This window comes from Drosophila arizonae, chromosome 3 (assembly GCF_054131065.1).
Source record: "Drosophila arizonae isolate 15081-1271.41 chromosome 3, UAZ_ARI_1.0, whole genome shotgun sequence".
Classification (NCBI taxonomy): Eukaryota; Metazoa; Arthropoda; class Insecta; order Diptera; family Drosophilidae; genus Drosophila; species Drosophila arizonae.
This window is the reverse complement of record NC_142923.1, coordinates 11549875-11576645: the sequence shown is the minus strand read 5'-3', so window position 1 is coordinate 11576645 and position 26771 is coordinate 11549875. Positions and strand designations below refer to the sequence as shown.

The 26771-nt window shown below is 39.8% G+C and overlaps 4 protein-coding genes across 4 annotated transcripts in view; all 4 read left to right on the top strand.

The window, feature by feature from the left end:
- Positions 1–16176, top strand: part of LOC108609663 (uncharacterized) — an 82975-nt gene extending 66799 nt beyond the window's left edge. The window contains exons 2-6 of the mRNA XM_089463805.1: positions 14103–14288; positions 14348–14555; positions 14609–14795; positions 14859–14975; positions 15131–16176. Coding sequence (XP_089319931.1) covers positions 14157–14288; positions 14348–14555; positions 14609–14795; positions 14859–14975; positions 15131–16094 — 1608 coding nt within the window. The 5' untranslated portion in view covers positions 14103–14156 and the 3' untranslated portion in view covers positions 16095–16176. The remainder of the gene's footprint in view (positions 1–14102; positions 14289–14347; positions 14556–14608; positions 14796–14858; positions 14976–15130) is intronic.
- A 523-nt stretch (positions 16177–16699) lies between these two features.
- LOC108609662 (uncharacterized) lies at positions 16700–18803 on the top strand. The gene is made up of 5 exons (XM_018001386.2): positions 16700–16911; positions 16988–17195; positions 17255–17441; positions 17494–17610; positions 17808–18803. Exons 1-5 carry the CDS (start codon positions 16780–16782, stop codon positions 18769–18771), a joined length of 1608 nt encoding a protein of 535 aa, XP_017856875.1. The 5' UTR covers positions 16700–16779; the 3' UTR covers positions 18772–18803.
- Positions 18804–20444: 1641 nt separating this feature from the next.
- Positions 20445–22638, top strand: LOC108620600 (uncharacterized). The gene is made up of 5 exons (XM_089464622.1): positions 20445–20638; positions 20700–20907; positions 20966–21152; positions 21215–21331; positions 21486–22638. Exons 1-5 carry the CDS (start codon positions 20507–20509, stop codon positions 22447–22449), a joined length of 1608 nt encoding a protein of 535 aa, XP_089320748.1. The 5' UTR covers positions 20445–20506; the 3' UTR covers positions 22450–22638.
- A 1373-nt stretch (positions 22639–24011) lies between these two features.
- LOC108611908 (uncharacterized) lies at positions 24012–25953 on the top strand. Its single transcript, XM_018004749.2, has 5 exons — positions 24012–24163; positions 24226–24433; positions 24489–24675; positions 24742–24858; positions 24940–25953. The coding sequence occupies exons 1-5, from the start codon at positions 24032–24034 to the stop codon at positions 25901–25903; spliced, it is 1608 nt and encodes a 535-aa protein (XP_017860238.1). The 5' UTR covers positions 24012–24031; the 3' UTR covers positions 25904–25953.
- Positions 25954–26771: the final 818 nt, after the last annotated feature.

Here is a 26771-nt window from a genome sequence, read left to right as displayed (position 1 = left end):
TATCACATCAATACCTGCTTAAATTCCCTTTTCTATCACATTGCACTTGGAATAAAGCTACAACAAAGAGCTTAGCTTAATTAAAGTTAAATTTATATTACAAAAGCTTTCACAGTCAGTTAAAATGTATATAAAAAGTTATTTATATTAAAACATTTCAGTGCCTTGATAAAGCGTAAACACAATTACATATATGAATAATCGGATCTGCTTCTCCCTGCTCGCTGTTGTACTCTCAGCATACACATTCGAAATATGCTTGTTTGTGTTGGTTACACACTGTAATTTCAGAGAATTAAACGAGTATTTTAATAACTACTAAATGCTTAATTTTGCTGCTAAGGCAACTGCTGTAATTCTCGGAATATAATAACAGGACAGCAAGCTCTTTCATTATACAAAAGGACATAACAACAGACACCAGCAAAATACACACTGACAGCAATCACAAGTCACACACGCACATACACACACACACACACACACACACGCCCTAAACCCTAGTTAATTCCCAACGTTGGACAAGAGAATCTGTTGCAATCACAGCGGCAACATGGCGCTAAACAGAGGCTGGCTGCGTAAGTAATCTGTATTACGAGATTGCATTAAAGCCAAACAATATTTAAAAGCGTTTTACTCATTTGCCATTTGCCACGCCCCCGCCATGAGTCCCATGGCCCGCGCTTTGTGGGCGCCAGAACTGATGCTGGAAATCGCTTGCATACCCCAGAGACATAACTGTAATTACAAGAGTACACGACTGACGCGCTTTAGCCAGCAAGGATGCTAGCTGGCTGGCTGGCTGGCTGGCTGGCTGGCTGGCTGGCCGAACCGACATCCTTGGCGTCGTCTGCTGCGGAAATGCCGCGGGCAGCAAAATCGAAAATACAAAAAGCAAAAAATAAAAAAATAAAAATAAATTAAAAAACGAACCATGAAATAAGGAAATTTATCAGCAGCAGCAACAGCAACAGCAAAAAAGCAGAATGGTAAAGCCAAAGCCAAAGCCAGACGCAGCACAAATGCAGCTCTGAATGCGGGACAAGCGGTAATAGGCAGAAGACGAGGCACAAGATGAAGCTGGGTGGGACGAAGACGAAGATGAAGATGAAGATGAGGACGAAGAAGCGTCAGCCCAAGCCAAGCTGCCAGGTGAGCACAATTTAATTTCTCAAGTTGGGTCTCTAATCAAAAGGATTTTTATCGCCATGGCAACGAGTAGAACGACAACGACAGCGAACAGGACGCGAGGACGAGTACGTGGAGCGCCTTTGACAGCATTTTTATACAGTCTGCAAAAAGTTGACAGGCTCCAATTCCAAGTCAGACTCCGACTCAGACTTCGACGCAATGTGACAAGCACACACGACACGGGCAGCAGGACTCGCTTGCATGCAGCACGCAGAAGGCACGATGAGCAGGACGAGCCAGCGCTGAACAGGCTGAACGGTCTCGACTGAAGTATGTGTCACAAACATGACAGGCGACGTCAACCGGCGGCAGCTCAAAAAACTGAGTAAATCATTTGGCCAGCGTAGCAAAAAGCTTCACGTTTTTCCGTTCTGCTCCTCTGTATCTCTCTGTATGTGTATGTGTGTGTGTGTGTGTGTGTGTGTGTGTGTGTGTGTGAAGGCCTGGAAACGGAGGCGACAACTAATTAAATTAGGCAATCCTTGCGCAATCCTTTTTGGGCTGCTGCGGCTTGAAAACATAAATAAGCCAAGCAGCGAGACAGACAGGGATAGGTAGCGGGAGAGTGTGAAAGAGAGAGAACGTCAATGCTGTTACGGTTGCCGTCGCCATCGTCATTCGCTTCCGCTTCCGTGCCGGAAACCATTTTGGCGTGAATTCAGTTGAGTTTCTGAGAGTTTCTCATTCGAAGCGCATTTCGCTTGAATTTTGTATTAGCTGTAAAGCAGCGGCAGCGGCAGCGGCAGTGGCAGAGACAGGGGCAGGGGCAGAGGCTGGTGCTAAGTGCAGGCTCGTTTGAAATAAATATGCCGCAAAGCAAACAAACAATCAGCAGCTCGAGGCAAGCCGCGCTGGCGAACCGTCGGACGGACACATGGACGGGGCGGCTGGCTGGTAGGTGGGCGGGTTATTTGACTGGCGGCAAACAACGAAGGCCACAAAGCAAACGGCGCGTCAGGCAACCGCAGTCCAACACACCAGCAGTAGCAGCAGCAGCAGGCGCAGGAGTCGCAACGCGAAGGAGTCCACAGCCTGAGGCTCACTGAAGCCAAACGCCTGCAGGCAGCGTCCACGACTCGCGCTCCCACGGCGAAGCCATTGAACGTTGCCTGTAGCTGGCGCTGATGGCCTCGCTTCCGTCGCCATCAGCTGGCAAACGAGTCAACGTCAACGGCCGCCATTTGCAATTCAATTGCCAAAGCGCCACCTTTTGACGAGCGCCGGAAATCGCTTACGATGCCACTGCTGCTGCTGCTGCTGCTAAGAAGCCCAAAGTAAAGGCAAAAGGTTTAAGCAATACTTAACGTCGCCTACCCCCCTCCAAAGCTCCATTGTCGCCGCCCAGAAATTGCACAATAAAATGGGCAACATTTTGCGCCAGCGACGAGCAGCGGGCGCACAATGGACGCCCTCAGTTGTCACTGGAGATGGACAGTGGAAATATGCTATATATGTATAAGACACGTGCCCAAATCCCAGGCATAAGCTAAAGACATCTTCTGCGTGCTGATAGTAGACCAAAAGATAGTTATGTATTAGCTAGTCTTACCTCTAATCCATATTTTATACAGTTTCAGCTCTATTTTTATTCAGCTTTCGGAATACTCTAATGATGATAAATAGAACAGCTCCAGGTGTGAGTAGACTGAGTCAACTTTTCAGTCATCTTTCACTTGTGCAGCTGGAACTCCACAGACTCTGTTGAAATGTTCAATTTGTTTGTTAATAATAATCAAAAAAAGGTCTTTGAATCTCTACGTTACAGGCGAGACATTGGGAAATTATCCTTATAAAAATATTTATATCTTGCTTTGAGTTACGAATTTTACTCACTGTGGAAATGTATATATATTTCTTACACTTATTGACTGATTGGTAGCATTATAATTTATTTCAAGAGTCTGTAGGTCCTCTGGACACGATATTCGTACTCGTCTCAAATATAAATCTCTTAAAGTGCCGATATATTCATTTAGCCCAACATGCTTCCAGCCCACAAGCAGCAGCGCCTTTGAGAAATCTTTTGTCTTCACGACTCGAAGAACTTGCCTTCACTTAAGCAATATACTCTGGCAGTGTCAAGTCTTGGAGGCCACGCTGCCATCTCTAGTGGGCATCGTTATGGCAATCGCTGGGCAAATGCTGCAAGTCAATTAAGTAGCAAATGGTAAGGATGGCAACAGTGCAAACAATCGCAGCATGGAGTATTTCAAGCATCTTCTGCATAAATCGAGAGCAAATTGAGCCAATTCCTATATAAATACTGAGCACTAACGAGATGAGAGAAGCAAAATGAGAGATGAGAAGCAATTGCTATAGACGACGCAGGATGACGCTCCGGCTGTTGGAGTAGATGCAGCAGCGATGAGAGCCAGGCCCATTACCAGCAAAAGTGCCATAAAAATGTATATTAAAATGAGTAAAAACATTTATTTGCATAAAGTCGGCCACGAGTGAAAGGCACAGCAATTGGCAAGCAAACACGCACACACATAGAGAGAGAGCGACAGAAAGAGAGAGAGAGAGAGAGAGAGAGAAAGGTGAAAGGCAGCGAGCGTGCGAGCGAGACAACTGTGAGTGGGAGTAAAAACTATTTCAAGTGGCAAAAGTTTTAGCTGCGTACACTTTTAGACCGGCTCGAGCTCTCGAGTATGCACTCGAGTCACGCATAAGTTGCAAGCAAGCAGGTCGAAGGAAACACCAACAAATGACAGCAACGGCAGCAGGAGCCGTAGCAGGAGCCATAGCAAGCAGCCAGATACACCAAGGAGTACGACTAAATTGCAAGTTAAGCCAAAAGGCTACGCACACACGCACAACAAACATACACACACGCACAGAAAAGTGCAGCCGAGTCACAGGGTTGGCGAAAAGTCATGCCACATGTTAGCCTGAGCCCAAATAAAACCTTCAAAAGTAACTGCTTAATTTTTGGCAACAACAGAGCTCAGCTCCATTTCGGGCTGCAACAAAAACCTACAAGTTTAACATCTTAACTGAGGCTTATTGAACAATAACAGTAATACCATATGGCATTCAGTGCACACTTGATGCTCAGCATGTACCATATATATACACTTATATACACATATATATATATACCTAGATATACGTGTATATAGTCAGGTCTACTCATGCGTTTCACCTTGAACTGAGTGGCAAAAGTTTTGCGAAACTTTCTCGTACTGCCTGGAAAAACATAGAATAATTTTTAATCATTGCATATAATTTATTTAAAATTCTACTCTGCATATGTAGGCATAAATAATTATTATAAAAAAATAAATGTAAATATAAAAGAAAAATGCGCGCCTGCCAGACCTCGAATTTCAATTACGCTCATAGAATTCGCTTGAACGTTAATAAAAAAAAAAAAAAAAAAAAAAAAGATATTTTCCAGTCGTTGATTACAAAATATTACATTTCCAAGCAGCTATCGATGCAGCGTCACAAGTGCTTCTAGGTAAATTCAAATTTGAATTTACCAGCCTGTAATACGTACATTTTAAAACCACATATGCTTGTGCAGCAATTATGAATTTCACCAAAATTAATGCAATGCTTTGGCATTACAATTCCCACAAACATTCGGTTTTTAAGTGTAAACGAAAATTCCACAATTAAATGAATTTCGTATTCAAATTCTATTTACAGTTTATCTTGCATAGTAAACTATTTAAATATTTTATGAAATCAGTTTCAGTTTCAGCATACCAAAACAGACAAGCTATTGATCTTTAGGAATACTTAAAATGTCTAAAGATTCTGAAAGTGAAGTACATTTCTATTTTTCAGTTTGATTAGTTGCAGGAAATTGAGATCAGAGCTACAGATTGTGTCTAGAAAAGTAATCATAAAATAATATATGAATTTTAATAAATATACAGTCACTCGAATACCATATTATTGTTTAAATAATAAAATAATAATTATTATCATTGTTTAGATTTATCTTTATGTTGATATTTTTCTTGTCAATATATATATATATATTTTTTTAAATTTAAATAGCAAAGATTAGGGTTGCTTTATCAGGAAATTTCATATACATATTATCATATAAGTATAAATATGCAATATGCAATTCAATTTGTAGAAATGGCAATTTCAACAAAATTGAATATTAGTCGCTGCAGTTGAAGCACATCAGAATAACCTTTTGATGAAACGTCTTAACTTGGCTAAGTAAACTTCATATAGATTGCTTCTGTCCCTCATGTGCAGAGCCAAAGCAATAATTAATTGCTAGCTGGAGCTTTCAACTTCGTTCTCCTGCTAGACTTCTTTAGTGCTTGCCAGCCCTGTTGCATGTTTATGTGCACATATGTATGTATATATATGTTAGTTCAAATGTTTCATATCGTAGCTGGTATTGAGGCAATACACCCAAATGAAAATACACGCAATCAATTTTGTTTACCCCTGCAGCTGTGTATGTGTGTGTGTGCGTACGTGTGTCTAAGAATGAGGAGAGAGAATCGAGCTAGACTTGTGGATGCTATTTTCATTGTATTTGCAGGCAAAGTCAAAGTCTCGACTCGACTCGTCAAAGTCGTGGAGGCCAGCGGCGATTAACTTGAGTCAAGCATTGAGTGATTGTTTTGCAGCTGGAGAACTCACTAGCTGACAGACAAACTCACCAGCTGGACACAGTCTGCGGCTGATTAAGGCGTTGCATTTGTTATCGCAGCGGATGTGGCGGCGGCAGCGGAGATCGACTGATGCCTGCCAGAGGCAGTCCGGCTGCAATTGCGGTTGGCAATGTGTCTGCGGATGAAGCACGCAAAGCGCGTCGACGGCATTCGACACGGCAAGGGTGGTTATGCGGGGATTGAGGGGTGGGTGAGTGGCACACAGGAGCGACTGCAGGAGGCAGCAGGCGGGAGCAGCAGTGACAGGATTTCCGCGGCATCCGAACGGATAAAAATAAATTCAGAAATTGCTACCGTTTCTACTCGATTCACACCACGAGCAGTATCTTGAGCGGCACGAGCTGCGCCAGCGACAACAGTTGCCAAGGACAACTGACAACTTTTCCTCAAGTGTCGACGATGACACGTTGTTGTTTTTCTTTCTCGTACTCTCTGTGTGTACAGATGTGTGTGTGTGTGTGTTTTTTTTCTCTGTTTGTTTCTATCCTTTCTATGCCCTATAGTTGGAGTTTGGTGAGAGTGGCTAGGCTCGGAGGCAAGCAGGGAACTAGGAGAGATATCTGGCCGAAGCTGGGGCTAGAAGTACACAAGAAGTGAAGTATAGATAGCCACATTGCAAAAGCACAGGCTCTAGGAGTTGGCATACTAAACGAGTTTAGGTACTTTAGCTGTGTTGAACTAATTAAGTATTCAATGTAAATAAGCTTTAATCGGTGATTTGAGAAATGAGCATAAAAAATAATTCAGTTAATGAAGGATAGCCTAGATTGAGGTTAAACAGAATGTAGATAGAGAAGAGAATGCCTAAGCATATATGGACATGTTATAGGGTATTTTATATTCCCTCACACCATAGGGCTCACTCACTCAATCTCGTCAGCCTTTGTGCTTAATGCTCGCTGCGTGCGCGCTTTAACACGCAGCTCGCATTCAAATAAATCCCAAGTCGTTGCGACTCGATTGGCGTCGCTTTAACTTTGCCGTCGATTGAGTTTTGCATTTTATTTTTAAGACGACGAGCAAACGCCAAAGTGCTTTTTCCCAACGTTTTCTGTTTGATCCAGTCCACACGGGGACAGCATCCCTTTGGCTAGAGCATTTGTTGATGATGTGAAGGCCAAACTCACTCGGTGCGTGTGTGTATGTGTGTGTGTGTGTGTGGCAATCCATCAAAATTTTTGCGTTTGGCGCTGGCTAAATAAACCGAACGGGCGAGAAATTAACATCAATTAGTTGGCATACAAAATTTATGTCAATCAGGCTACGGAAAACAAATCCAGTGTCAAGCTAACGACTTAATTTGCTCGCCTCTTCATCTCATCAAAAAAGCCAAAAGCAAATGAACAAATTTTTGGGCATCTATTAGTTTTGCCAGCTCTTCTAATTATGGCGCATGTCACAATGCAGACCAGCTCTTCCGCTTTCCACTTGAGCGCCAATAAGACTAACGCACACACACACACTCACACGCATATAGTGTGAGCCAAAGAGCTAAACTCGCCATGGCGGAGGGACTGTCTCATTGCGCTCATGATAAATGGTCATTGGGATTGGCGATGCGATAATGAGAGGGCACTGGCGCCCTAACAGCCAAAGCGTGTGGGCCGCATCGCCTTTACATTAATCATAGCATACTTATGAGCGTCAAGTGTAATTGAAAGACATTACAAAACTTGTTTTAATGGCGCCAAGTTTGTGTTATGGATTTATAACATTGCTCAGCTCAGCTCAGCTTAGTTTTTCGCTGAATTATGGATGGCTTGGCGCACATTTAAGATACGACTCTGGCCACGTCTAAGCCCAATTCAATAAGCACACATCTATAAAAACACAAACACTTCAGTCTGCTCCATATCTCTTTCGAAAGTATCTCAAGTATCACTCAGCAACTGATGGCCACTTCAGCTGCAACTACAATCGGTGGTCGTCCTTTCTATCTTTTGTTTTTATTGGGATTTCTTTTCTTTTTAATATTAGTCTTGTATTTGATGTAATCAATTTAAGATCATTATTTGAATTGTGACTTTTGAGTATTTGGCATTTCTTTGTAGTGTAATTTTCCTATATCTTCCAGGGCAACTTTTTCAATAAATTTCAAATTGCATTTTTATATAGAAAATTAATTGATTACATATCAATGTTAAATAAAATGTATTATCATTTTTATTTCAATTAAATCACATAATTATGGCAAACAAATCTAAATATCAACAACTGTGATAATAATTGGACTCTGATTTGAAAGAAATGTGTAAGTAATTTGAAAAGAATTATATGCTCTCTTAAATAAACATCTCAATATATATAATATACAAATATAGCCCAATGTAGCTGTCAATTCTGTAGGCATTAAAATAAAAATATAAAAATAAATAATAAACAAATCAAAATAAGAAATAAGCCATTATAATTATTTTTATTTGTTTATTTATTTACTTATTTTCTTTATTATTATTATTATTATTATTTTTTTTTTTTTTTTTTTTTTTTTTTTTTTTTTTTTTTGAGCCTAATTCGATCCTTATTATTATTTTTATTTGTTTATTTATTTACTTATTTTCTTTATTTTTTTTTTAGCCTAATTCGATCGTAAAATATTTAGCTTCGTTCAAGATATTGCCAAATATCTATTATTTCACAACGACCCCAGCTTATGAAGAAATTTACACTTTAGCTCACTCTACACACTTTTATATTCAGTTATGAGACTCGCCGTGAACTTTCCATAGGCAAACACTGCAACTCTCCCTTGCTCAAATTAAAAAGCTGAATTTGTGTGCCAGCAGCCTTCTGAATACATTAGCATAAATACACACATCCACACACATGCACACACACACACACACTCACTCATAGGCACACATGACCACAAATGTGTGAGAAATCAAGATCGCAGATTGGTGTTGGTTTTTAGGTTCCATGCCTTTGATCAGCTTTGGCGGCAAATGAAAAGAAAAACCGCATTGCCATTACATTTTGCGCGTTGACATTACGCACATTTGCCTGCGCTCTATCTGCCTGTGTGTGTGCCTATGTGTGTATACTTAGTATTTGAGTGTGGTTGCCCTAAGCCTTTGATTGATAGAAACCAGCTGAACAAACAGCCAAGCGTTGGCAAATTTCATTTTTTGTAGCTTCTTTAAACGTTGCGCTTTGAAGCTTCTGTGAACCATTTAAATATCAATGCTGCGGCCGGCTTTCCTCCATTTGGCTTCTAACAAAAAAGAAAAACAAAAGAAAACATAAAAACGCTAGGAAAAAATGTTGTGAAAATTGCAAAATACGAGGCACACAGTTAATAAAAGTTTATGCGTAGAATCAGCAATAAAGCTGCCCTCTCAACTTTAGATATAATTAAATTTCCCAACAATGTGCTGTTCCCCTCTGTCTCCTTTCTCCTCCCTCGCTGTCTCTCTCTGTACGTATACGTATATATTTATATATTCTCGCTGCTTTGCATAAAGCACAAAGCCAACAAGAGCGACTGTGAACAGGACTAATATCTTTTTAAATCATAACTTGCCTTCTATGCGGCGGCAAGAGGAACTGCAGAGCAGGTGCCCCCCGGGGCCAGAATCATCACAGCTGCCCCCATTCAGTATTTTCCCCTCTGCCAACTGCCGCTTTAAGCCAGCAGTCGCCCCACTTGCATTAAGCTGAGAGTTACAGTTCCGTTGGCGTTTGAATAATTGTTTGACATTTTGAATAATTTAATTCAGCGACTGTTTTTAAGTGTTGCTCGAGCGAAAATGAAATTGAAAACCAGATCTAACCTTGCCCTCGTCGACACCCCACAGCCTTTTGATCCCGAGCCAAGCGAAGCCAAGCCAAACCAAACCAAACCAAACACAGCGCAACTCTCAGCTGAAGTTCAAGATTATGGCTTGGGGAATTTGGTGACGCCACCGACGGGCCGCCACTCATTGTGCAACAAGCCGCCCCAAGGCGAAATATGGGGTCGCGTGGGCGTTGCTCGGCCAGACTGCCCAGCAAACTGTGCGCTAATCGAGCAATTAAACACGTCTCGCATTTGGACTAGCGACCAGGCAAACAGCCAAGCAACTAAACAGCTAAGCAACTGCCAACAAACACACTCACACAGACACAGACACACACACACTCACACAGAGCCTGTTGTGCCTGACAATTTACAGTTATGGCTAGACCACACACTCGCCTACAAACCGACCAAAGTTGACAAAGTCCACTGAATAATTGTCCATTTGTTGGCCACTACAGCAAATTGAAATCAATGTATAATGCATATTCAATTACGCATACTTAAACACATGCCAATAAAATGTCGCTCAGTTTTTAAAGCTGTCAAACTTGTACTCATTTAGATTAGATGCATATCTTTGGTCGTTCGATTTGGGGTCAAGTGTGGGGAATAGTGTGGAGCTACTGCTGCGGCTGGACGTGGCGTGCTTCCAATCGCACGTTGTTTGATACATAAACAATCACTGATTATTTATATATGTACTTATGTATGTATATGCATGTGTAAGCTGGTTAACTTTAATTAGCTTCATTGACTCAATTTTACATGGGGGGTATATAATAGATCTATTTAAGCTGATTTAACGACTGGAAGCCAAAACAATAGATGCTACATATTTTGTTCGTCTAAGTTCCCTACACCAAAAGAAATAAATAAATAAATAAAAAAAAAAAATAAATAAATAAAAAAAAAAAAATAATAATTAAAGAAAATAAAGAAAAATCATAATAATTATAATAAAAATAAAAATAATAATAATAATGATAATAATAATAATAATAATAACAATAATAATAATAATAATAATCATAATAATAATAATAAAAGCAATTCTACAATGTAAATATATGTATGTAAATGAACAGTTTTTTAAAATTTATTTTAAAGAAATTTGTAGTTTCTTTTTATTCATCTACTTAAGTATAAAATATTTATGCAAACTGTGAATCAGACTAATAAATTGATTAGTTGATTAACTTAATGATAAATAAATTTTTATTTTTAATTTATTTTATTTATTAATTTTTTTTTAAACCAATTCAATCCTAAAAAAAATTTGCTTCATTGAAAATATTGCCAAATATCTTTTATTTCACATCGACACATTTTGCCAAAAAAAAAAAATTGTTGCTCTCGAAACAGACAGTACACAGCATTGGTGGCCAAATTTTGTAGTCCAGTGTCATTGCTGTGGATGGATTAGTGGGCACTGCCACCTGCAACTTCAAAGGGACGCACAAAACAACAGCAACAGAAAAACTAAAACAGTTTAAGTGGCACTTTTATGGCATTACTGTGAGGCAGACGTTGTCGACGTCGACGCCTTCGCCCTGATAATTGCCCTACCGAGGGGAGGTTGGCAATGCGTTGGGAGGGAAAGGACATTTGCAGCGGCTTATGGAAGCATATTAATATAAACAAAGCTCCAGAGAGACTAAGACGCACAAAGCCATCGCAGGAGGCCAATTAAAGGCAGAACAGGAAATGGATAAAGTGCTTATTAATTCGTCGCTTTAATTTCTTCATTTGCTTACCTTGAATACGAAAAAACAAAAACAAAAAACACACTCACACAAAAACAAAAAGGGCTGCCAACAATATTTAGCTCGTTGGCAACGTTTTGCCCAGCGCCTGCCCCATTGGCCATGCAAAGCCAATTGTGTGACTAAATGTGCTCCATTTCCATGCCCATTTCCCACAGTGTACGCCCCTCCATCTGCTGCTGCTGCTGCTGCTGGTGGTGCTGCTGCTGGCGTCTCCTTTTTCCAACTGTCGCACATTTGACTAATGCACAACAAAAGTGGAGTGTTACAGGATATGCATAATACATCGGGTACACTTGTAAGTGAGACAATAATAGAAGAAGAAAAAGCGCTCCGGCGCACACAGACACAAGGACACTCAGACACTGGGACATTGGGACAGAGACAGAGCTAGGTACAGCAACAGTGAGAGAGCTACATGACAGGCTCAGGCTCCTGCTCCGGCTCCGGCTCTGGCTCTGGCTTCTGCTCCAGCAACAAAAAATGGCAAAGCAAAGCGCTAAGAGAAGACAAAAAGCGAACGGGCAAAAGGATGACAATACAAACTGGCGCCACTTGCCTCGCACGCAGTCGCTAGGCCAACATTTTAGTTTCTTTTTTGCGCCTTCTGCTCGGCTTTCTAGGATGAGTGCGGCTTGACGTCAACGGCGACGTCGACAATATGCCACACATATACCAGCAAAAGCAAAAGCAGCAGCAGCAAAAGTAACAAAGGCCGAAGCACATACACTCGTGCAGCAGCAGCTTTAAGACCTGACCTGGTCCCACTGCCACCTCTACTGGGCCGTTTAACTGCCGCACGCACACATCATTTTTTATCCAAGTACGCGACGCAAAGCAGAGAGCTAGCGCTGCTTGACCCATATACACAATATGCACACACACACACACACACACAGACACGTTGACCTTAGCTGCGGAGAGAGCCAGAGCGGTGCGAAGGTGTGTAAAGCTAATTAAAGTCGTCAACCATGGCGTATGCGCAATATATATTAATAATTGCAAAAAGTGCAACAACGTACAGAAGTTTTGCCACGCACAATGCGACACATCGGTATATATATGATGATGTTAAAAAAAATATAGTTGTTCCTAGGACATCTTAAAGATGTATAGATTATTATTAAGTCTCTCAGCTGAAAGCAAATAATAAACTAAATTCAAGATCTAAATTAAAATTAATTTTTAAGCTGATAAAATTATTCTGTATATATCAATATGTTATGCGCTGTGTTTTTACAAATATATATATAAGCGCATAAATTAATGTATATTAACACCGAGAGTTTACTGCTCTACTTGATGTTCTCGAAATTTGCATATATTCACAGTTTAATAAAAACGATTGTGAAAAAAAAAAAAAAAAATTAACTAAAATGAGCTGCCAATTGAAATAACATTTCATAATTTTCGATTACTTTTTACTCATTTAGGTCTGTGGACGCTGTAACGTGTAAATAAAATAATTTACTGATGCCATTTTAACCAATATTCGCAACAATAATAAAATCAAATAAATGACCTGGCAGTTTAAGCCATTCGAAGGAAATAAATTATGCATGCAAATTATTGTCAAAGTTGAAGGATGACCAACCGAGTTTCATTTGAGAACCCGCTTGTAGACTATGCAAATTCTCACAGCAGCAACTCAATTTGGCCAAAAAGGTTCAGCTGACAGCTGACAATCAGTGCGCTGATTGGGGATAACTTACAAAACTAACAGCTAATGCCAGAGCCGAAATGTCTTAGCATTAAGGTCTATTTGCCATCAGTCAGTCAAAGAAATTAGTTAAATACAAGCAAAACAAATTTCCTTAAATTTCTATATTTAGTTCTAATCTAAGCATAGGGTGGTACATGCACAATTTGTTACCAGTGTACTATTACCGCACTGTTGGGGAACATTTTCATTACATTTTTATTTAATTTATTATTTAATTTATAAATCATCAGGCTAACAGACATAAGTAGCAGACTGAAAAATGTTAGTTAACATAAGTTACTACTTTATTTGTAAGTATGCTACATATTTGCAACTGTTCCCAATCTATAAAAGGTCTTTAACTACTGCATACCCTTTGGCAGGTCTGAAAGCTTAATAATAAATATAACACACTGAAGAGTGTATTATATAGTAAAATAAACTATCAAGAAATTCAATTAGCGAAGAGTTTTCAAATTGAAAAGTTTAGTAATTTCATAAATAATATTGCCTCGGAAATGATTTTATTGGGCTTCTGAGGATTTATTATATTTTTTTTCGGGAATTGACGAATCTTTATATATATAAAAAAAAAAAAAAAACATATATATATATTTTTGTTTTAATCTAATCTTAGATACTAAATATATATATATATATATATATATATATATATATATATATATATATATATATATATATATATATATATATATATATATATATATATATATATATATATATATTTAGTATCTAAGATTAGATTAAAACAAAAATAGACATAGACTTTCAAATGTTTTTGTTATTATTAATTAATATTTATATAAAATATATATAAATTTTAATCAATAAATACAGGAATGCCTTTTAAGAATTATAATATAATATATTATAATTAATACAAAGCATTTTATTTCACCTGATAAGCAAAATTTCAAATTTGGGGATATTAAAAGATAAAGCGCTCTAAGGTTTGCCCATGTAACTAATATAAAGATAAAAATATATCACAGTTACGCTTAGTCGCTTCAGACAGTTTGAAGAGTAAAGAAGTCCCCTCAGCAACAATGGAATGCCGCTGGAATAGCATAGATAAAACGTGGAGTGGATCTCCCCGCAAACCAATTTACAAGTCTGATACATCTGCGGGTCGAATTATTTTCAATAACATGAAGAACTGGCCAAAGAACGTGTGCCAGGTAACATACAGAAGTCCTTTAATAAAACAGGATCATATTATAGATAAATCATTTCCCAGATATCAGATATTGATGGAGTGACTGTAACATTTGAACAGGCTCTCACGTGGGCCATTCGTATAGCTCAGTTCTTCAAGAAACGAGGATTCGACCACACGAGCGTTATTGGAATTGCAGCTGCAAATACCACATATCTCATGCCATTGGGCGTGGCATGTTTATTTAATGCCACACCATTCCACGCTATCAATCCGATATTGGACGAAGGTGAGTCTGCGAATGCTAATCCTAGATTTATAATCAATTATGTTCCTGAACAGATACTATCAAGTTCATGTTTGGTATAACCAAACCACAGTTAATATTCTGTGACAACCATAATTATAATAAAATTGTCGAGGCCACCAAGGATTGGGGTCCTGAGGTGTATACAATAAGCGAACCCTTGGAAGGTAAACCCAGCATACAGAGTCTGTTGGAACCGACGACAACGGAGATGTTCTACCGGTGATTATCAATCAAGAGTCAACAAAAGGGAATAGATTTTTTTTACTAAAATTATATTCACAGTCCGGAGCCCTTGAAATGTGGTGGCGATCAAACTGTCGTCATCCTCTGTTCATCCGGAACAACGGGAATGCCGAAAGCCGTGTGTATATCAAATAATGTGTTCATGCAGGATAACTTGTAAGTTAGCCATAAACCGAAATACATTATGAAAATGTTGAGGTTGGATAGTATATTTTGCACATACTGTAATATGTTGATATAGATAAAGATTCGAAAGTTCAATTTATTCCAAACATAATCGACATTAATTTATTTTACTAAATATTTTTCAGGCTTGTCAACAGTGAAACGATTTTCTTCATTCAGAGTGGTCTGGATTGGCTTACTGGACTGTGGGCTTTCATGTTTAGTGTGGTATACGGAAGCACTCGCATCATATCGAATAAGCCCTTTTCCCCTGAGAACATTGTGCAGTTGGTGCAGAAATACAAGATAACTTACATGACTCTTGCACCTGTTCAGTTGGCCGTCCTTGCCACTAGCCCCATTGCTAATCCCGATGCTCTGTCCTCAATACGTAATATGAACTACGGCGGGAGTATTGCTTCCGATGCGACTCTAAAGCGCATGAGGGAATTGTGCAAGAATGCGACGTTCAACTCAGCCTACGCGATGACCGAAGTGGGAGTGATAACCCTTAACCTAGGTGTGCAGAATGCATCAGCTGCTGGCAAGCCTATGCCTGGTATGAAAATACGGATCGTGGATGACGACGGAAAAAACCTGGCTCACAATGAGGTCGGCGAGATCCTTGTGCACACAGGCATGCACTGGAATGGCTACTATGACAATCCCGAGGCCACAAGCCAAATTCTGGACAGTGATGGCTGGATCCATAGCGGGGATATAGGCTACTTCAGTGACGAGAACTTGCTGTATATAGTTGACCGTAAGAAAGAAGTTCTCAAGTATAAGGGCATTCACTACTGGCCTACTGAAATCGAGAATGTGATCAAGGAGCTCCCGCAGGTGCGTGACGTCTGTGTTGTGGGTATCCCTGATGAATTGCTTGGTGATGCAGCGGCTGCATTGGTGATGAAGGTACCAGGCTGCAACATCGCTGAACAAGAAATCGTGGATCATGTGGCCAAGCGTCTACCGACCATAAATAAGCAGCTGCATGGAGGCGTTCGATTCACTGATAGGCTGCCCTTCAATAACAATGGCAAGGTCATGCGAAAGGTGGTCCGCGAGCTCTTTGCTTCCATTGGTGAGAATCCATCCAAAACGAACTAAAGAAGCAAGGCGCGGTTATGTTTCAAATAATTATATGAAATCCAATACAATACCTTAAAAAATAAATAAAATAAAAAATTAATATTTGGCCGATTTTAATATACAGATTTTAATATATATATATATGTATATATATAGATTCTCCAAAGAAAACATAAATTGTTGCATGACATCAAGCGTACAATCTGGGTCTATCTAGTACTATTTTTGTCCATCTCTCTGAACATATACATAGGTAGTAACAGTCTCGAAAACTTAAACTGCCAGAACTTCAGTACAACACCTAACGTACTCATAACCACAATGTACATGTGCAAACTTTAAGATTAAAGAAAGATTCTGATTATAAAAATTATAATCAGAATCTATCAGCAGATACTAGAGATAACAAAAATTTAAAAAGTAAATAAATAAACAATGAACAATGCAAAACGATGTATATATATATATATATATATATAGCATTATAGCTAATCAGAAAAAAAGAGCACTCACCTCTGATGGTTTGGAATAGTATACTACAATTTCTTGCTGATAAGTTAACCTGAAAAATAAGTGGGTAGTAAATAAAAAAGCTCTTACCTTAAAACTGGTATAAAGAAAGGTATTGAATGAAAATTTTCTATAGTCGGTTGCGAGACTTTGAAGCGATTAAAAATCTTAGTTACTGGTTAACTCAACAAAAATGCAAAGCAATTGGAATAGCGTAGATAAAACGTGGAGTGGATCTCCTCGGAGCTCCATATACGACTATAATACTTCTGCGGGTCGCATCATTTTCAATACCATGATGAATTGGCCGAAGAAAGTGTTGCAAGTGCGTTGGAATTAACTTTTCCTAAAAGACGATCGTATTAAATAAGAAACGTATTTAAAAAAAAACTATTTCACAGATATCAGATAGTGATGGAGTGATCGTGACATGTGAACAGGCCCTCACGTGGGCCATTCGCATAGCTCAGTTCTTCAAGAAACGAGGACTAGACCACACGAGCGTCATTGGTATTGCAGCTGCAAATACTACATATGTCATGCCGTTGGCTGTGGCATGTTTATTTAATGCCACACCGTTTCACGCCATAAGTCCTCTTTTTGAAGAAGGTGCGTCTATTCCATGAACGTTCATCCCTGACTGCTAGTCAAACTTTCTTTCTATATAGAGACTATAAAGTTCATGTTCGAGATAACCAAGCCGAAGCTGATATTCTGCGACAAAGAACAATATAATAAAATTGTCGAGGCCACCAAGGGTTGGAGTCCCGAGGTATACACAGTAAGCGAACCCTTGGAAGGTAAGCCCAGCATACAGAGTCTGTTGGAGCCCACGACTACAGAAAAGTTCTACCGGTAAGTGTAAGTCAAGAGTCAACAATAGTGCTTACAAAAGTTATATTCGCAGTCCGGAACCCCTGAAAACTGGCGGAGATCAAACCGTGGTCATCCTCTGTTCATCCGGAACAACGGGAATGCCGAAAGCCGTGTGCATATCTAACTGTGTGTTTATGCAGGATAATTTGTAAGTAGAAAAGAAGTTTTCACAGGATGTTTTTACAATTAATTGAAGTCTAATTTAAGACTATGAAGATGGGAAAGCCTGTCTTCCGATACCGACTAATTTCTACGGGAGTTTTTCGGAATAAATGTATATATAACCGGACTTGACTGCTATAATTTGTAGCCCAAAAACATTTATTCTAATATTTTATTTCGCAGGCTTGTCAACAGTGAAACGATTTACTTTCTACAGAGTGGACTAGACTGGATATCTGGACTATGGGCTTTCATGTTCTGTGTGGTATTCGGAAGCACTCGCATCATATCGAATAAGCCCTTTTCCCCTGAGAACATTGTGAATTTGGTGCAGAAATATAAGATCAATTATATAACCTTGGCTCCTGTTCAATTGGCCGTCCTTGCCACTAGCCCTGCAGCCAAGCCCTACGCCCTGTCTTCATTGCGTAATGTGAACTACGGTGGTAGTATTCTTTCCGACGCAACGTTAAAACGCATAAAGGAATTGTGCAAGAATGCGATAATTACCTCGGCATACGCGATGACCGAAGTTGGAGTGATTACGCTAAATGTGGGTGTGCAGAATGCATCAGCCACTGGCAAGCCGATGGCCGGTATGACCATACGGATCGTGGATGAGGATGGGAGAAACCTAGCTCACAATGAGGTCGGAGAGATCCTTGTGCACACAGGCATGCACTGGAACGGCTACTATGGCAATCCCGTTGCCACAAGCCATATACTGGATTTTAAAGGCTGGATCCATACCGGAGACTTGGGCTACTTCAATGACGACAATTTATTAAATGTTATTGACCGCAAAAAGGCAATGCTTAAATTCCAAGGAATTCACTACTGGCCCACTGAAATCGAGAATGTGATCCGAGAGTTGCCCCAAGTGCGTGATGTCTGTGTTGTGGGCATACCTGATGATGTGCTTGGCGATGTGGCCGCCGCATTGGTAATGAAGGTACCGGGATCCAACCTTTCGGAACAGGATATTTCGAATCATGTGGCCAAACGGTTTGTCCCCACACATAAACATCTACATGCCGGTGTTCGATTCGTTGATAAGCTGCCCGTCAACAACAATGGAAAGATAATTCGAATTGCAGCCCGAGACCTATATAAATCTCTAAGTGGCACAGAAACTAAAGGAAACTAAACATAAATAAAAAATAATCAGTTTTAATTCGATTGCAAAAATCTTTTATTGAGATAAGGAATGAATAATCTAAATTTAAGTTGTATTTCACATTTGGCGAATACTTTAAAAATGCATCGTATCGAATAAAGCGAAAGCATTATATGAAAATAATTGACCAAAATCGAATATATTCTTTTAGACTAGATAGATCTACTGGTCTAATGGCTTATCTGAAATGGTGACTTAACCCAAAACTCCCCACTCAACTTTGAGAACTCGAACAGTGCGAATGTGGAATATTTACGCATCTGAATAATGGAATTTCGTCTTTAATAAATATCTAAAATTTTACGTATATAGCGTCCAATGTCTCTTTTTAATAATTTTTAAGAATTGCATGCCTGCAAAAAAAAAAAAAAAAAAACAAGTAAGAAGGCTCCAGTCGAGACTGTTCGACTAGGAGATACCCTGAACCCTCTAAGCTGATATTCTAATCATTCTGGACTTCTTTTATGAACACATACATACACATGAAATTATAAGCACGCGCTCTGCTAACTGCGCAGTAAGCAGCGGCTGCGCTTGGGCTGCGCTGCAATGTGGGCAATATTATGAGAATTTATTTGTTGAATAATTTCTTTTGTAGACATACGATCATATGGTGAATATGTGTGTACATTCAAAAGCACAAGTCTCTAGTACTTGAAATTTTTCTTTTAAATTTTAAATCTGTAAATTACAAAATCTTTGTACCGAATATCTTTATATACAACGAAAATTTTTTGTCTCCAGGTCTAAAAGTGTTCAAATTAGGCTGAAAAAACAATGTGGATTTTTCGATTATTCTCGATCAAAAAAGTTATCGGATAAGTTTTTGAAAAAATATGATAAACTTGTATACCCGATAGTATGCATGCCATATTTCAGCTCTCTAGCTCTTATATCTTCTGAGATCCTTTTGCTCATACGGACGGACAGACGGACAGGCCTATATCGACTCAGCTCGTCGTCCTGATCAATAATATATATACTTTATGGGATCAGCGATGATTCCTTCTGCCTGTTACATACTTTTCACAAAACCATTATACCCTGATTTCCCTTTTTCAATGGGTTCAGGGTATAAAATTCGTACCGCTTTTGTAGATAAGGGGAAGCACAAGCAGGTGTCTTAATTCAGTAGCTATAAAAAATGAGCAATGGGACTTATCACTTATACAATTTATTGACTCCTGAATAATTATATATCAGTCATACGATTAAGAAAATACGTAAAGAGAGTATACGACTTATTCCAAATTGTGGCATGGTATTTTGACTTAATTGGTGAATATTTGTTCAAGATGGAATCTTTAATTTTCAAAGCTTATATACATTTTTTTAGAATTTCATTTTTCTCCATATGCCCTAAAGAAATCTGAAGAAGTCGACCCCATAATATATATATGCTCTATCGATCGGGACGACGAACTGAACTAATGCAGCCTTGTTCATCTGTCCAACTGTCCGTCTTATTATCCATCTGGATATCCATCTACCCGTTCTTCCATCCACGTAAAAATAATTCCATTGACAATGCCGTGTCTTATATAGTATATAGTCTAATTGATAATTAAAATAATAGATAACACTTTTCACCTCTTTCTCCAGTCAATTTGCAATATAAAAAGAGGTAATAATCGTTAGTTTTGCATAGTCGCCTACGAAGCTTTGCAGTGACCAGGAATACTATTTAATAATCAACTCAACAGCAATGGAAAGCAATTGGAATAGCGTAGACAAAACGTGGAGTGGATCTCCTCGGAGCTCCATGTATGACTATGATACATCTGCAGGCCGTATCATTTTCAATACCATGAAGAACTGGCCAAAGAATGTTATACAAGTGGGCATAAAATGGACTTCATTAAAGCAGAATCAAATTCTTAATACCAGCTCCTTCGCAGATATCAGATAGTGATGGAGTGACCGTGACTTGTGAACAGGCTCTCACGTGGGCCATTCGCATAGCACAGTTCTTCAAGAAACGAGGACTAGACCACATGAGCGTCATTGGTATTGCAGCTGCAAATACCACTTATGTCATGCCATTGGGCGTGGCATGTTTATTAAATGCCACACCGTTTCACGCTATAAGTCCTCTTTTTGAAGAAGGTTGGTCTACTCTGCGTATTTTAATGCCTGGTTTACAATCAATATCTTTCTTTAATAGAAACTATCAAGTTCATGTTCGCGATATCCAAGCCGAAGTTGATATTCTGTGACAAAGAACAATATAATAAAATTGTCGAGGCCACCAAGGATTGGGGTCCTGAGGTATATACAATAAGCGAACCCTTGGAAGGTAAACCCAGCATACAGAGTCTGTTGGAACCGACGACAACGGAGATGTTCTACCGGTGATTATCAATCAAGAGTCAACAACAGTGAATAGATTTGTTTACTAAAATTATATTCACAGTCCGGAGCCCTTGAAATGTGGTGGCGATCAAACTGTCGTCATCCTCTGTTCATCCGGAACAACGGGAATGCCGAAAGCCGTGTGTATATCAAATAATGTGTTCATGCAGGATAACTTGTAAGTTAACCATAAACCGAAATACATTATGAAAATGTTGGGGTTGGATAGTATATTTTGCACATACTGTAATATGTTGATATAGATAAAGATTCGAAAGTTCAATTTATTCCAAACTAATCGACATTAATTTATTTTACTAAATATTTTTCAGGCTTGTCAACAGTGAAACGATTTTCTTCATTCAGAGTGGTCTGGATTGGCTTACTGGACTGTGGGCTTTCATGTTTAGTGTGGTATACGGAAGCACTCGCATCATATCGAATAAGCCCTTTTCCCCTGAGAACATTGTGCAGTTGTTGCAGAAATACAAGATAACTTACATGACTCTTGCACCTGTTCAATTGGCCGTCCTTGCCACTAGCCCCATTGCTAATCCCGATGCTCTGTCCTCAATACGTAATATGAACTACGGCGGGAGTATTGCTTCCGATGCGACTCTGAAGCGCATGAGGGAATTGTGCAAGAATGCGACGTTCAACTCAGCCTACGCGATGACCGAAGTGGGAGTGATAACCCTTAACCTAGGTGTGCAGAATGCATCAGCTGCTGGCAAGCCTATGCCTGGTATGAAAATACGGATCGTGGATGACGACGGAAAAAACCTGGCTCACAATGAGGTCGGCGAGATCCTTGTGCACACAGGCATGCACTGGAATGGCTACTATGACAATCCCGAGGCCACAAGCCAAATTCTGGACAGTGATGGCTGGGTCCATACCGGGGACTTGGGCTACTTCAATGATGACAACTTACTACATGTAATTGACCGCAAGAAGGCAATGCTTAAATTCCAAGGAATTCACTACTGGCCCACTGAAATCGAGAATGTGATCAAGGAGCTGCCGCAGGTGCGCGATGCCTGCGTTGTGGGCATACCTGATGATGTGCTTGGCGATGTGGCCGCCGCATTGGTGGTTAAAAGTCCAAGCGGCAATATCACCCAAGAAGAAATTATGAATCACGTAGCGAAACGGTTTGTCGCCACACATAAACATCTACATGCCGGTGTTCGATTCATTGATAAGCTGCCCGTCAACAACAATGGGAAGACTATGCGTATTGCGGCACGTGAGCTATATAAGTCGCTGGGTGGGACAACAACCAAAGGAAACTAAACATAAATAAAAAATAATCAGTTTTAATTCAATTTCAAAATTCTTTTATTGAGATAAGGTATATATGCAATATGCGAATGGCTTACCTACACTTCAGTTTCTCACATTTCAATTAGATTAAACTTTCATTAGGCGTATTTCAATTAATGGACTTGAGAAATGTTTTGTATATTCAATAAAATTGAAGTATTCAGTCATAAGAACTTAAACGAAATCGTATTAATTGTATGGTGTGTAAAGCTATAGTAGTGTCAATCTACTTATTTGGAATTCCTTTATGGACCTCTGCGGCAAAGACAGAAATAACAAGTAAGAAGGCAGGAGATACCCTGAACCTTCCAAGCTGATATTCTACTCATTCAGCGCTTCTTTTATGCACACATGCCTACACACGCATCCACACGCACGTATATCACGCGGTCTGCTGACTGCGCAGTTAGCAGCGACAGCGCTTGGGCTGCGCTACAGTGTGGGCAATATTATGAAAATTTATCTGTTGAATAATTTCTCTTGTAGTAGAATTGTACATGTGTGTACATTCCAAAGCACAAGTCTCTAGTTTTTTACGAATTGGTGGTGAAGGGGGCGTGGTATCCCAAATCTGTAAATAACAAAATCTATGTATCAATTAACTTTATACACAACGCAAATTTTGAGTCTCCAGGTCTAAACGTGTTCAAATTAGGCTGAAAAACAAAGTCGATTTTTCGATTATTCTCGATAAAAAGTTATGACAAATTTTAGCTCTCTAGCTTTTATGTCTTCTGAGATCGATGCACTCTTATGGACGGACGGACGGACAGACGGACGGACAGGGCTATATCGACTCAGCTCGTCGTGCTGATCAAGAATATATATACTTTGTGGGGTCTGCCACGCCTCCTTCTGCCCGTTACATACTTTTTCACAAATCCATTATACCCTGATTTCCCATTTTCAATGGGTTCAGGGTATAACAAAAAATGAGCGAACGTTGCTGAAAACATACTTTAATTTATAGACTTCTTGATTGATTAGTAATCGTAAGACTATTCGTAAAACGCATAATTATCCAGAAATTTATGACTACACATATCAATTAAAGGTATTGTGGTGGATCAAGATCGAGTCTTGGAGTATGAATATTTCTCAAAAATTATTCTATATAATTTTATCTGTTATATATCGGGGTATATGCGTTTCTGGTTATGGATCTCGGGCATGCTGCTCTGAGTATCAATAGTAGAGTATCAAAAGTGCTTACTACTTTTGGTATCGCAATTATATACATTTATACTTATGCACTCAGTTGTATACTAACTCCTCAGGAGTTGAAATCGCCATATGTGCAGTAGACCGTCATTAAGTAACTGATGATAAAATTTGGTTTTTACAGTATATCATCTAATTGATAATTATAATAGACAAGAGATAGTTACTAATTATACGAGATAGCGCTTTCATGGGGGTTCTGTGACTAATTATACGAGATAGCGCTTTCTTGGGGGTTCTGTCACCAATCAGTTATATATATAAATAAAGCTTCTGAATAAAAACTTTGCATAGTCGCGAAAGAAAGCTTAGAGCGAACAACTCAACAGCAATGGAATCCAAATGGAATAGCATAGATAAAACATGGAGTGCCCCAACTCGCAGTTCCATGTATAGCTCTGATACATCTGCGGGTCGTATCATCTTCAATACCATGAAGAACTGGCCAAAGAACGTGTGCCAGGTGGGAATCAGATGGCGTTATCCTCCAGCAGGATCATATTCTTATGAACAACTACTTCACAGATATCGGATACTGATGGAGTGACTGTAACATTTGAACAGGCTCTGACGTGGGCCATTCGCATAGCTCAGTTCTTCAAGAAACGAGGATTCGACCACACGAGCGTCATTGGAATTGCAGCTGCAAATACTACATATGTCATGCCGTTGGCTGTGGCATGTCTTTTTAATGGCACTCCGTTTCACGCCATCAATCCCGTATTGGACGAAAGTGAGTGTATTCTGTGTACGTAAGTCCTATATAATTAAAAACACTTGCTGTTCAGGTACTATGAAGTACATGTACGAGATAACCAAGCCAAAGCTAATATTTTGTGACAAAGAACAATATAATAAAATTGTTGGGGCCACTAAGGGTTGGAGTCCTGAGGTATACACGATCAGCGAACCCCTGAAAGGTAAGCCCAGCATACAGAGTCTGTTGGAGCCAACGACAACGGAAAAGTTCTACCAGTGAGTGTCAATCAAGAGTCATCGATAGCGAATAGATTCACAGAGCTGAGATTATCGTATTCACAGTCCTGAGCCCCTGAAAGCTGGCAGCGATCAAACTGTGGCCATTCTGTGCTCATCCGGTACTACGGGAATGCCAAAGGCCGTGTGCATATCAAACAGTGTGCTCATGCAGGATAATTTGTAAGTTAATCTCAAATATAATTTGAAATTTAAGTGCGCTGTACAATCTCATCACATCATCGAAAATTTTGCGAATTTCAGGTTTGTCAACAGCGAAACGATTTTTTTCATTCAGAGTGGTCTGGATTGGCTTACTGGACTGTGGGCTTTCATGTTCAGTGTGGTATATGGAAGCACTCGCATCTTATCGAATAAGCCCTTTTCGCCGGAAAACATTGTCCAGTTGATACAGAAATACAAAATAAATTATATAACCATGGCACCATCCCAGATGGCAGCTCTAGCCAGTTGTCCAAAGGTCACGCAGAGCGCATTATCCTCGTTGCGTAACTTAAACTATGGCGGTAGCATTGCTTCGGATGCGACTCTAAAACGTTTGCGGGAGCTCTGCCCGAATGCAACGTTTAACTCAGCCTACGCGATGACAGAGCTGGGATTGATTACACTTAATGCCGGTGTCCAGAAAGCGTCAGCTGCAGGCAAGCCGATGCCCGGCATGACCATACGCATCGTGGATGAGAATGAAAATAGCCTGGGTCACAATGAGATCGGTGAGATCTATGTGAATTCCGCCATCAAATGGAATGGCTACTACGGCAATCCCACTGCCACGATGGAAATTTTGGACCCAGAGGGTTGGATCCATACAGGAGACTTGGGCTACTTCAGTGACGACAATCTGCTGCATGTCGTAGATCGCAAGAAGGAGGTTCTCAAATACAAAGGCATTCACTTCTGGCCCACCGAAATCGAGAATGTGATCCGAGAGCTGCCGCAGGTGCGCGATGTCTGCGTTGTGGGCGTGCCCGTTGAGGTAATTATGGATGCAGCCGCTGCCTTGGTGGTCAAGGTACCAGGCCGCGACATTAGTCACGACGATATTGTGAATCATGTGGCCAAGCGTCTGCCCACCATTAATAAGCAGCTGCATGGAGGAGTTCGATTCACTGAAAGGCTGCCCTTCAATAACAATGGCAAGGTCATGCGAAAGGCGGCCCTCGAACTCTTCATGTCGCTTGGAGGACTTACGACTAATCCCGAGTAACAATGATATGATATACTTCGTTTATTTTTATTAACTAACAAATTTATAAATTCTATGACTTTTATTCATTTTTTCAATACATTTGAGTATTAAATAAGCTCAATATTTAGCCTGAACCAATAAAATAACTACTATATAAATCTATTTAAAATACTTTTTTTCTAAAATTTTCCTTTTCTTTTGGTATGCACTCACACATCAATGCTTTGTCATAAATTGCATATAACTTGTATATAGTTTGGTGTTCATAAAAAGTCATAATCTGATTTCTGTGATCGTATTGAGTGGCGTATAAGGAGCGTTTAATGCGATCGTAGCGCGCACTTGGCGAAATTGTGAATGTGTTACAAAGCACAGTCTTTAGCAGAGGACATACTAAATCCCTTGCTCGCACACGCACACACACACACACGCTGAGGCACACACACACGTACTCAATCCCTTTATGTGCAGTTGAGACTTTTCAGGCCTAAAACCCGAGCGGCAACAAAAAGTACGACGCAAATGTGTCTTGAAAAGAAGCAATGCAAAAGGTACGCCAAAGTTATGTGCTCCATAGCCGAGGCAAGCTCGCCCCTTTTGGTATCCTGGCCATGTCCTGTTGGCTCAGTTGACAGGCAGCCAGGCAGCCAGGCAAAAATGCAAATATTTGTAAAATATATGCGTGTAAAAATTGTTGTGCTCCATTATCCTTTTAACTGGATATGGCGAACACATGCGGGCCCTGAGCCAAGGCAAATACCAGGAGCCATCAGCTAAGCAGCCAGATAACAGCGGTAGCACCAGAAGCAGCGGCAGCAGAAGCGGCAGCAAGAGTAGCATCGACAGCAGGAGCAGCAGCGGTGGCAAGACGTCGACCAAGCCAAGT

Excerpts from the sequence above, each read along its gene's own strand:
- LOC108609662 (XM_018001386.2), top strand. The coding sequence starts at position 16,780 with ATGCAAAGCAATTGGAATAGCGTAGATAAAACGTGGAGTGGATCTCCT. Across the intron at positions 16,912-16,987 it reads GGCCGAAGAAAGTGTTGCAA|ATATCAGATAGTGATGGAGT; the intron begins GTGCGTTGGAAT and ends ACTATTTCACAG. Across the intron at positions 17,442-17,493 it reads ACTACAGAAAAGTTCTACCG|TCCGGAACCCCTGAAAACTG; the intron begins GTAAGTGTAAGT and ends TTATATTCGCAG.
- LOC108620600 (XM_089464622.1), top strand. The coding sequence starts at position 20,507 with ATGGAAAGCAATTGGAATAGCGTAGACAAAACGTGGAGTGGATCTCCT. Across the intron at positions 21,153-21,214 it reads ACAACGGAGATGTTCTACCG|TCCGGAGCCCTTGAAATGTG; the intron begins GTGATTATCAAT and ends TTATATTCACAG. Across the intron at positions 21,332-21,485 it reads GTGTTCATGCAGGATAACTT|GCTTGTCAACAGTGAAACGA; the intron begins GTAAGTTAACCA and ends AATATTTTTCAG.
- LOC108611908 (XM_018004749.2), top strand. The coding sequence starts at position 24,032 with ATGGAATCCAAATGGAATAGCATAGATAAAACATGGAGTGCCCCAACT. Across the intron at positions 24,434-24,488 it reads CAATCCCGTATTGGACGAAA|GTACTATGAAGTACATGTAC; the intron begins GTGAGTGTATTC and ends CTTGCTGTTCAG. Across the intron at positions 24,859-24,939 it reads GTGCTCATGCAGGATAATTT|GTTTGTCAACAGCGAAACGA; the intron begins GTAAGTTAATCT and ends TGCGAATTTCAG.